Below are 12,329 nucleotides of genomic sequence, written 5' to 3'. Positions count from 1 at the left end.
CCAAGTTCATGACAAATATATAACAGTACTCAAAAACATCTATAACGGAAGTATCAGCAGGGTTAAACTAGAACAACGGGGAGCAAACATACAAATCCGCCGAGGAGTGAGACAGGGTGATTCTCTATCACCAAAGCTTTTTATAGCAGTACTACAACTCATTTTCGATAACTAACACTGGTCGGCGTACGTGATTATCATAAATTAATACTTATCCAATTTGCATTCAATGTAAATCAATTAACCGATTACGGCATCTAATTTAATTGAATATTTTCGAAGATATTACAGATTTAAAATACAGGAACATAGCGGTTTCCGCGGTAACAGCCGGGGACCGGCGCCGCGGGCCTATAAATGAGCTGTTAACATTATTATTATAAATAATGAAACTGCTAAAACTATACACGTTTCAAATTAAATGGGAAAATAAATAATAGGATTTATATAATAGGATAAATTTGAAACGTATTTTAAATAACATTTACATCTCTCATATTCGGTAAGTAGGTCCTTATTACCCCCAAATGGGACTTGTAGGTGACCAATTAGCGCTCTAGGGTAATAATGTAGCTAGAAAAGCCCTAGGGCGGTAAGGATATAAAAAAAAAATCTTCACTCTTTCAAAAAGTTCGCGTACATCTAACCATCATACTGGCAATAGACATCATGCATTCAGCCCAATGACAAAAGAGGTCGCTTCGCTTTTCAGCCTTGTCTTCGTATGATTATAATAGTCATCAATTTTAAATATCGAATGGCAAAGCTCAACCAGCTTATTCCAGAAATCTGGGGATATGTGGCGCGCAGGTAGAGTAAGTTTTTGTTAAAATCATTTTTGAGAGCCTAGTCTAAGACTTACTTAAAATTACCTGCTTTGCTTGAAGTTACCTCAAAACCTAATTACATTAACCTTCTCATCTGAAGATAAACTGATAACGGTCATAACTTATGAGTGGCCAATGATGATTCAGGTGAAATCAAAGAATAAATTTCAAAACATTTAATTGATATCAACAAACAAACCTCTAATCAGATTGTTTTTTTTTAAATATTAATAATTGTTAATGAACAAAGAACATAGATACTTAGCAATTGGTTGACCGACAATATTATTAATTGTAAACATATTACAACATCGACAAGAAGTATTTAAATGTGGAACAGAGAAAATAGCGTTATTTTTTAAAATATAATCATTCAGTATGTTCCTACGCATATTATCACAATGCATGACAGTATAGGCACCCGTAATCGCTAAAGTGTATCTATAAAAAAATCAATAAATAATTATCTAGTGATAAGATTCCAATTGAAAATTGAAAGCAAATAAGCTAATCAGTGCTATTAAGATATGTGAGAGGATAACACACCTCAACGCGACGGTCTTGGGATCATTTTATTACTGTGGAAATGTGTTCACAATAGCGATGGGAAACACAAAGTCAAAGAAGGCTCAAAAGGAGCCGGATCGGTTTTTTGAACGAGAACGTTGGAAGGAGCAGAGAAAGGAGGAGAAGAAGAAGAAGCATGCAAACCCGGTGAACAAGAGAACGGCAGTCAAGGAGCCGCCGATAAACCCAGCTGCAGCCATGAGTGGACCCACCCTGCGGGCGTCTCCGTTGCCCCCGCCTTCACTAGTGCGTTCGTACGATGAAGAAGCGTTAGATCGGATGAGACATCAATTGAATCATGACTCGGATGCGTTCCTGCTTAATAACATACTACTTTCTGTGCAGTTCTTTGAAAACTATGAGAGGTATGTTCCATTGATTAAATTAATATAATTTAAACACAGAACACAGTGACAATATTAAACATATAAAATATGTTTGGCTCTAATTTGCTTAGTCTAAAAACATTATCTAAATTTGAAAATACATCTTTGGATATAAAATAGAAAAATGAAGAATTAATACGGCAATATATTATTATATCGTCTATATTCTTCATTAGATAAGAGTATACTTTTATGTCTGTCGTATGTTATAGTATGTCTTTAAATATTTGTAGTATATGGCACAATTTATAAATAGAAACAATTTATATATTTATTGCTAAATTGTATTGATAAATGAACGATACACATAATTTTGCTAATCCGTTTAATGCTCTTGTGAATATAATCAGGGATTATTTGGTGCTATTGAAATTTTTTGATTTTTTACTGATGATCCCAGATTGATAAGTTATTTCTCTAAAGTATGATGCAGAGCGATATAATGACGTCACATTTATAATCATAAAGATTAAAGAATGTGTTGTGTGTTGTATAAACGGTAAAGTACCGCCACAATGATTAGTACGCCGCACGAGTGCCCGTTGAAGCAGATTTTTCAAGTGCACGGGGTACTTTAGTCTTAACTCTAAAGAATGTTCCGACATTAACATGCCTTTTAATACGGATATGATTATAAAATAAATGAATAACTAATGATAATATTTCAAGAACACACTTAAACGTAGATATTGTTATCGTTCGTATCAATTGCGGTGATTTCTTTTTAAATACCATTTAAATTCATATCAGCTTCTTCAGATTTCTTTGAAAACATAATAACAATGTTAATCCATATTTAAATACCTGGAATTATTTTATATACATATATTTTTGAAATATTGATCGAATCATAGGTTGTAGTTTTATGATTGTAAATTATGCATAGCTTTCTTTTATTTTAGAGAACTTCAGACTGTAAAAGACAATCCGATAACAAAACGGCAGCACACCATGGACGCTGCTATGGTACAGCGACATAAGCACGTGTTCTTTGCGGACAGGCTCCAAGAATGTGTACAGGAATGCGTGGGCTATCAAAGACAAAGGGATTTGCTGGAGCCTCTTGCAGCCCCAAGATTGTTCATTATCTATGATAATGTTGAGGCTAGTGAACCAGGCGATACATCTGATTATTGTGCTGTTCTAGATGCACCGTTCTACAAGTTGCGTGTGGAAGATTGTAAAGAACCAGGTAGGTTTCCATCTTATCATAAATTGGGTGTAACCTTACAACAGTACATTTAAAGACACTAATGAGAAAAAATTCAATTTCCAGGGTACATTAAATTAAAGAAACTGGAAGTGTTGGAAAGTGCACATCACAAAGACATCGATGTATCAAATACTCATTCCGACGATAGTATATATACAGACTCCGAAAAAGAATCAAATGCATCAGATGATTCACTATATGTAGGTGATACTGGTGAGCTTACGTGTCGACCGAACGCAAAGGGGAAAATCCCGAATGACAAAATAGAAAATCGTAGTAGATATTTGAATTTAAATTCTATTTCGACAGAGCTTAGCGTCAATATCAATAGTGAAACTCATAGTTGTTCAACAAGTGTTGAACATTCTTTAGACAGAAGTAGAACAAAACCAAGGAAGTCAATATTAAAAAAATCAACAAACGATATTAAAAATGAGCGAAATAAATCCAGTGAAAACATTCACATAGCTGATGATACCGAGACGTCAGGCTACAGATCTAATTCAAGTCGACAGACTGAATCCAGTGAAACAGAATCTGATTATGGATATTCAACTATTACCGAAGTTACTACTCCAAAAAAGATTGAACTTAGCTATCAATCAAAAGACTCAGCATCCTCGGGAGTACTACCCGATGAATGTTGGATTACAATGAATGAAAAAACATTTAATTGGAGCGATGACGAAGAAGAGGAAAATGATGCGTCATCGAATTTATCTATTTCGAAAAATCTGTATGAAAGTCATCAGTATCTTAACTCTGTTTCATTTATGAACAACTTTGTTGATAATTTTATTATAAGTTTGGGATCTGGCTTAGGATTTCAACAAGATGTTATAAAAAATGCTTTGACTCAAGGGGCTAGTGTATACTGTGATAACTTAAGAAATGGATCAAAAACCAGCTACGAAGTATATCCTGCTCTATTAGCGGCTTGGCCAAATGCAGCCAACCAGTGGATTATACGAGAAAGAAAAATTATACAAAATCCAAGAACTAATTTTAGTTATCAGTGGCCAACAAAACACATGGTAAACAAAGCTATTGGTTTCGGGTGTCTCTTAATACCTGTTGGCTTTCGCCCAAAGCGAGGCTTGAACCCAGATCAAAAACTACAGTGGAGGATAATATTTCCAGCAGCTGAAAGATATCTTGAAAGTTGTTTAGCACATTCTCACATGAGATGTTATTTATTTGCACTTGCTTTGCACAAAACTTTTATAGAAAATGAAACATCTAAAATAGGTATCGATGCAAGTCATATAAAGAACCATTTGTTTTGGGAATGTGAAGATAATTATGCTAAATGGCCAGAAGATCGACTTGGAGAAACATTGCGATTATTTTTGAGAAGGTTTTACGTTTATTTTGGGCAGTCACGATTTCCAAATTATTTTATCGAGAACTGCAATGAGTTTAAATGTATTCCGAAACCATTATTACTAAAGGTACAAAGGAAATTGGCTGATATTTTAGAAGCGCCCGTCATGCATGTATTGTATGCAATTGAAAAACTCAAATACATTAAAAAAGATTTTTATCCAACATTTGACTGTCGTAAATTGTACGAAATTCTCACTTGTAAAAATCCATTACGTATTATCAACCCTCACCTACCAATAATTAGTACAAATTGCGATGAATCATCGGATAGCGATGAAGACGAACATATAAATAATATATGGGATAAAGCGAAAGCTACTGATAAACAATACCAATGGAAAAAAGAGAGACAACGACAGATCAAAGAAAGAAGAAAAGCAAATTTAAACAATAAGAAAACTGGAAAGAATACTGGAAAAGAACATATAGAGATGAATAAAAATGTAAGTAAAACTATTTATAGACCAATTATATTTTCAATATTATTATTAGCTGATAATGTGTACTTGTGATAATATCTGATTATAATATGATAATATTTTCTTTTTAGATAATTATACCGACTAAAATGGAGACTGAGCGACGACGTTTAGTCCTAGAACTGTTCATTCCTCATTTTATTGCGATGGCACGTTCTAGTGAAAAGTTTGGTACTATACGGCAGGCTGTTATATACTTAGAGCAAGCAAAGCGTCTCTGTATTCTCCTCAGTGAAGAACCTGCTGGTGACGTTACAGCTCATGAATATTTGGATGTAATTCGTGATAAGTTAGCAGATTGCCAGCGAATGTTAGCTAAGCAAGTTGGGTATAAAGTGTCTGTTCGTGACAAACTGTCCCATGATCGAATAACAGATTCTAATGTTATACGCAAGCATAGACCCAAATATGAGCACATAATGAGTCAAGATTCGCCAACAGAAAGTATTGGTATTGCACCATTTACATTCGTAGATGTTCACTCTGATAATACAAAAAAGTCTAATGTTAAATCATATTTTGATATTGTTGAAACAGAAGAGTCGAAGTTATAGCAGAAATTAAATTTCATTAAAATTTAGTTTAATGTACCTATATTATTTCGACAACGAATTGTGATATCATTTTTATTTTTTATTTATAATTTGACTTAACGAAATTTGGTTAAATTAAATAGAATCTCGGTTTTATTATGAGCAATAGAGAATGTTATATATTATATCTGGATGCTAGTTTAAGATTAGTAATATTAAAATGTGATTTATTATTATAAATACAAAATAAAACAGCTATGAGGCAATTATAATCATATAATTTATTGCTTACAATTAAATGAGTGGATTGCTACCAGCGACCATGGCCAACAAAGCCATTCGTACATACATGCCATATTCAGCTTGTCTAAAGTAGGCGGCTCTAGGGTCAGAATCAAATTCCGGAGATATTTCATCAACTCGCGGCAGAGGATGCATGACTACCATACGGCGCCGTGCACGGGTCATTAATTGGGGAGTTACCACCAAAAGTCCCTTGATCTGCAAAGTTTAACAATATTTTTATTAGTAATTGTAAATCTATATTCTTATAAGGTAATTAAAATATTTTATTAGAAATTACAAGTAGAGAAGTGCAATAAATGTAGTGAAAAAATTGATTTACTAATATTATTTACTCACCTTTTCATAATCTTCCGGCCTTTCAAATCGTTCTCTCTGAATTCTAGTCATGTATAGAACATGTGTCTCTCCAAGAACATCCTCGAGTTTATCGAAAACTCTTTGGGGTACACCTTTATTAGCCACGTAATCCATAATATGTTTTGGCATACCCAAACCTGGTGGACTCACATACTGCAGTTGGACTTGATATAGTGTAAGCAAACGAGCAAGCGAATGTACAGTACGGCCATTTTTCAGGTCGCCTACCATTGTTATTGTTAGTCCGTTGACAGTTCCAATTTCCTCTCTTATAGTAAAGATATCCAACAGAGCTTGAGTTGGGTGCTCACCGATACCATCACCAGCATTTATAATAGGCTTACGACACTGTCTGGATGATTGCTAATAATAAAAAAGAACATATTGTAACATCTCAGTAAAGTCAATATTAAAATAACGGGCAGTAATGTTTAATGATTATTTGCTTATTTTTAAATACTTACAGCTACAGCGCCTGGTTCGGGATGACGTAAAACAACAATATCTGAATATCTAGCCATCACTGCAACACTGTCCTCTAAAGTTTCACCTTTCTTAGCCGAAGAGCTTGTAGAATCGCTATGAATTACTGAGCCTCCAAGGCGCTGCATAGCTGCTGCAAAACTACAGCTCGTACGTGTACTAACTTCATAGAAGATTGATGCCATCACTTTCCCTCGTAATATGTCATCCAAGAAGCGTCCTTTGCTGACACTGGTTTTCATAAATTGAGCTAAATTGAAAATATCATTAAGAGTCTCTTTGCTAAACGAATCGACAGTTATGATACTTTTTCCAAATAATTCACTTCGTTGACGATGCGATGGTCCAGATTGTGGTGGATTATAGAAAGAAGAACTATCGCATCTTTGCCTTGTTGTAGTCTGCTGAGGTAATGGCGACATACTTCTGAATCCAGGCTGCTCATTAAAGTGAACATTTAATTTACTATCTGGCTTGATTTGATCTGTTTGATCAAGCTCATAATCGCTATATCTACTTACTTCTAGAGAACTGTGAAAATCTAACGCAGAATTAGGACGACTTATTTCTTTATCGACTTTTTCAATTTGATAAACCGGGAATGTTTGCTTTTTGGGTGCTGGCCACTCTCGAACATTTTGACCGAATCCTGGCGGGACTAAAATTTGTCCCTCTACATATGCAATTTCACCACGTAACGTTACTCGATGAATAGCACCTTTAACGTGCATACCAGCAAATGGAGTCCACTTTGATTTTGTGAATTCCATTGCATTGGGAATAGTCCATTCGTAATCCATGTCTACTTCAACATATGTATTCGGTTGCTCAGGCAAATTAAATATTTTGCGTGGGTTTCTATGAAATTTATTTATCAGATCTTCAATTGTGAGTCGGCCTTGATGTACAGAATTCAAAAGTAAAGGTAATATTGTTTCTAGGCCCGGGAATCCTGGAGGTGGCTTTTCGCTGTTTTTTTCTTCCACAGAATGGGGCGCATGATCCGTGGCAAATACATCAATAATATCCATATTTTTCCAAAGCTCTGCCTGATCTTCGGGACTGCATAAAACAGGACGCACTTCCGCTCGACCTGCACCGATATGGTTTATTTCATTGGTACTAAGGAATAAATGGTGTGGACACACTTCACAAGTTACTTTAAGCCCACGTTCCTTTGCTGCTTTAATTATTAATATTTCTTCTTTTCTAGCAACATGACAAATATGTATGGGTCTGTCAAGTAGCGATGCCATTAGAATGATTGCGCCCGTTTTTTCACGTTCAGCATGCGCACATATAGGAACTTTTTTGGGCCAATTTTGCAAATGTTTTTGCCAGATCGTCATATCATCGAGTTTAAGTGTGGTAAATGTTTCATTAAGGTACATTTTCAATGCAGCGGCTTGTGGTGCTAGCTCAGATGCACTATCACAATTTGTTGTAGATGCTCCAACATACAGAGCGTAATCACACCGGGCGCTGACTCGAGCTAAGGCTGATACGTATTCAAACGAAGTTCGGTCAATCACAGGAGGGTTTGTGTTAGGCATTGCACATATCAAAGTAATTCCACCAGCGAGTGCTGATGCGGTACATGAAGCAAAATCTTCCTTATAGGTGGCACCTGGCTCGCGCACATGAACGTGCACATCAATAAAACCGGGCAATTTAATAATATTTCGTGATGTCATGCAGTCTGTGTGAGTTTTCATCGACGGTATGCCGTCACATCGCAGCATGGCCTGTCGACAAAAATAATTATTAGGTAACATATTTGAAACATGATTAAAAAAATCTGATAAAAGACTATGAATTTGCACGTGATGTCTAACGAACTGGAGAATTTCAAAAAATCTTGTAAGTGATTATTATTCTAGTTACCAAAAGTTAATTATTATTATAATATTACACATTTATCGTTTTTGTTTTATAGTATGACCAGCACATAATATATAAATTTTACCTGTACTAAAAGCTTGGCACATTTGACATCAGTAACTAATGGAACGGCATAATCAACAGCTAACCGCCGCGTGCGATATCCATGAGTTGTGAACGAAGACACTCGTCGAGCACCTCCTCTCATTGGCAAATTAATTACTAAATCCAACTGTCGTCTCGCCATGAAGTCAGCTAAATGCATTAACTCCCCATCAAGTCTCGCATCGTCCAAATCGCCAATGTGATCAAAAGTCCACTGCACACTTTCCACCTAAACATTTTTAAGATTTTTTATAAATAAGTGTCCATATTTCAATAAATTATCAAAGATATTAAGAATGTTATAATATCTCACTTCAACACCATGTTCAGTATAAAAATCTCCTGTACCCATGCTTGCATACAATTTAAATCCCATTTTATGTAAAATCCTAACACTTGGTAACAGCTCCATTTTATGCTAAAAAAAAGTAAAGTAATAAGTTAATAGCACACATTGTTCATCGTTACATTAACATTTTCTGGATAACTGTTCAGTATTGATTATACCTTGAATGTTCCAATTGAAAGCAGTATTGCTTTTTTGGGTATCTTGAATCCGGTGCTCATTAAAGATTTTAGGTATGCTTCATATCTATTGTCGCCAAAACAAGCTACTTCTCCAGTTGAAGCCATCTCGACACCCAATGTAACATCCGCTCCCGATAATCGTGAAAATGAGAACTGTGGTACCTTTACACCAACCTTCCCACATCCATTCATAACATTCACTGGTTCAACCGGTATACCGAGTATGACTTTAGTAGCCATCGCAACAAAGTCATGATCAAGTGTTTTTGATACAAACGGAAAAGATCTTGATACGCGCACATTACATTCTATAACTTTTAACTCATTGTCTTTAGCAATCAGTTGCATATTAAACGGTCCGCTGACATCTAGAGTTTCAGCAATGATTCGAGCAATCTCCTTTATTCTTCCAAGTGTTTCATTATTTATATCTTGAGGCGGTGTTACTAATGTAGCATCTCCAGAATGAACGCCAGCATTTTCGACATGTTCCGACACGGCCATACATAGAATAACACCATCCACGGCTACAACATCTACATCAATCTCCTTAGCGTCTAGTATATATTTCGATATCACAACAGGATGTTCTTTGCTCACAAGACTTGCAGATTTTAAGTAGGTTTCCAACTCTTGATGGGAATATGCTACATTCATTGCCGCGCCACTCAATACATATGACGGCCTTACTAAACAAGGATATCCCACTTCTTCACAAAAACTAATGGCTGATTCAAGATCAGTAAGTTCTTTCCAGCGAGGTTGTAAAATACCTTTACGATCAAGTAGTCTCGAAAATTTAAACCTGTTTTCGGCATTATCAATCATGTCTGGTGATGTACCCAAAATAACTGCTTGCTGCCTATGTAAATCCATTGCAATATTATTTGGTAGCTGTCCACCCATACACAGAATTACACCATCAGGGTGTTCGTGGTTATAAATATCCATAACAACCTCGAAGGAAATTTCCTCAAAATATAATCGATGACTCATATCATAATCAGTACTCACTGTTTCAGGATTGTAATTAATCATTATTGTCTTTTTCCCTTGATTCTTTAATTCTCTCAAGCAACCAACAGCACACCAGTCAAATTCAACTGAGCTTCCTATTCTATAGACCCCAGACCCAAGGACCATAGTAAATTCTCCTGGGAAATCTAAATCATGTGTGCATGCATTGTAGGTTAAATACAGGTAATTAGTTGATGCCGGCCATTCAGCAGCAACGGTATCAATTTGTTTCACGAACGGAGTTAAGCCGTATTCTTCTCTAAGCTTTCTAACAGCTAATTCTGTACTTTTTATAGCTGCTGCAACCTGTTTATCTGAAAATCCCATTTTTTTAGCCGATTTCAAACATTTTGAAGTAATGGGTCCACTTATGGATTCCAGTAGTGTATAGTATTGAATGATATTTTGCATCTTATTTAAGAACCAGAGATCAATTTTGGTGAGTTCATAAAGCTTTTGAACCGAGTAACCTGCCTTTAAGGCAGCAGCTAGTACAAACATTCGTTTATCAGTTGGCTCCCGAAGCTCATTCTCATTTACTTTTTTGACGTATGGATCAAATCCATTTACATTTTCGTCAACCATTCGTAATGCTTTTTGAAAAGCTTCTTCAAAACACCTGCCAATAGCCATAACTTCTCCTACACTTTTCATTGAGCTTCCAATCTTTGTACTAACGCGATTAAACTTAGCTAAGTCCCAACGAGGTATTTTAACCACGCAGTAATCCAAACTTGGTTCAAAACAAGCAGTTGTTACACCAGTCACTGAATTTTTTATTTTTGGTAAGGGTATACCGAGAGCTAATTTAGCTGCAACATATGCTAATGGATAGCCTGTTGCTTTGCTGGCTAAGGCTGAACTTCTTGACAATCTTGCATTTACTTCTATTATAAAAAATTCTTCAGAGCAGGGATTTAGTGCGTACTGAATATTGCACTCTCCTACTATTCCGAAATGCCTTATCACCTTAAGAGCAGTACTACGTAGCATATAGTATTCACGATTCGACAATGTTTGACTAGGTGCGACTACGATGGACTCACCGGTGTGTATGCCTAACGGATCAACATTTTCCATGTTACAAACTGTTATGCAATTATCGTAAGCATCTCTAACTACCTCATATTCCACTTCTTTCCAACCTTTTAAGGACTTATCAATTATGAGCTGCTCAGAATGAGATAGTGCCTGATGTGCAAGAACTTTGAGTTCTTCCTCATTATTTGCAAAACCCGAGCCCAACCCTCCAAGAGAGAAAGCAGATCGAGCCATTACTGGATATCCAATAAGCAAGGCAGCTGCTAGGGCTTCATCTACAGTAGAAACTGCTGCGCTAGGTGCAACTTTTTCACCAATAGCATTAATTTTTTCAGCGAATATTTTTCTATCTTCTGTGTCGACTATTGATTGTATCGGCGTACCTAGAACACTTACGTTATATCTATCAAATACTTTATTTTTCTCTAGTTCTACACCACAATTTAGAGCTGTCTGACCGCCAAAAGTAAGTAGAACACCAGTAGGCCTTTCAGCTTTTATGACTTGCTCCACATATTCCGGTGTGATAGGTAAAAAGTATACTTTATCAGCCAAGCCTTTTGAGGTTTGGACAGTAGCAATATTTGGATTAATGAGAACGGTTTGTATTTTTTCTTCTTGCATTGCTTTAACACCTTGAGATCCGGAATAATCGAATTCTCCTGCTTGGCCAATGGACAATCCTCCTGATCCAAGGATTAAAACTTTTTTTGGCCTATCTGGTATTGCGGGGGTAAATCTGATTTTATTGCTTATCATGTCGTTTATGGAAAACTGTTTTTTGTTTTTAGTTAATTTTATTGCTTCAATAAAAACATCGAATAGACATTCCAAATCAGTTGGACCTGCTGTATGCTCAGGATGGAATTGCACACTAAAATAAGGTAACGTTTTATGATATATTCCTTCATTCGTTTTATCATTTTCATTTGTAAATAATATTTCCCAATTGTCTGGCATAGAATTAGTATCAACAGCAAATCCATGATTTTGCGATGTCATAAAACATCTTTCTGTCCCATTATGCGTACAAGGTAAATTATGCCCACGGTTTCCGTATCTGCAAAAATATATTAAACTTAATAAAAAAAATATTTTGCCTAACAATTTTGGTAGTTCGAAACGTAACAGTGGTTATAATAATTAAGATTTCAGGTTGCTTTAACCTGCTATTTAAGCCCATCAGCGTTGTTGGCAACAGCCAGAGCAAGTCGTTTTCA

General features: G+C 35.8%; 2 protein-coding genes across 2 annotated transcripts in view; one reads left to right on the top strand and one right to left on the bottom strand.

Annotated features, from left to right (window-relative positions):
* The first annotated feature begins 1,165 nt into the window (after positions 1-1,165).
* LOC126964972 (uncharacterized) lies at positions 1,166-6,011 on the top strand. Its single transcript, XM_050808335.1, has 4 exons — positions 1,166-1,759; positions 2,683-2,972; positions 3,057-4,822; positions 4,930-6,011. The coding sequence occupies exons 1-4, from the start codon at positions 1,431-1,433 to the stop codon at positions 5,410-5,412; spliced, it is 2,868 nt and encodes a 955-aa protein (XP_050664292.1). The 5' UTR covers positions 1,166-1,430; the 3' UTR covers positions 5,413-6,011.
* The window catches only part of LOC126964950 (CAD protein), a 77,242-nt gene continuing 70,564 nt past the window's right edge, over positions 5,652-12,329 (bottom strand). Inside the window, exons 6-11 of the mRNA XM_050808284.1 lie at positions 9,031-12,169; positions 8,837-8,941; positions 8,504-8,752; positions 6,519-8,282; positions 6,034-6,417; positions 5,652-5,892 (exon numbers count right to left, since the gene is read on the bottom strand). Coding sequence (XP_050664241.1) covers positions 5,686-5,892; positions 6,034-6,417; positions 6,519-8,282; positions 8,504-8,752; positions 8,837-8,941; positions 9,031-12,169 — 5,848 coding nt within the window. The 3' untranslated portion in view covers positions 5,652-5,685. The remainder of the gene's footprint in view (positions 5,893-6,033; positions 6,418-6,518; positions 8,283-8,503; positions 8,753-8,836; positions 8,942-9,030; positions 12,170-12,329) is intronic.

The sequence above is a fragment of the Leptidea sinapis genome, chromosome 6 (assembly GCF_905404315.1).
Source record: "Leptidea sinapis chromosome 6, ilLepSina1.1, whole genome shotgun sequence".
Taxonomy (NCBI): domain Eukaryota; kingdom Metazoa; phylum Arthropoda; class Insecta; order Lepidoptera; family Pieridae; genus Leptidea; species Leptidea sinapis.
Note: the sequence above shows the minus strand (reverse complement) of the source record. Positions and strands in the feature narration are given on the sequence as shown.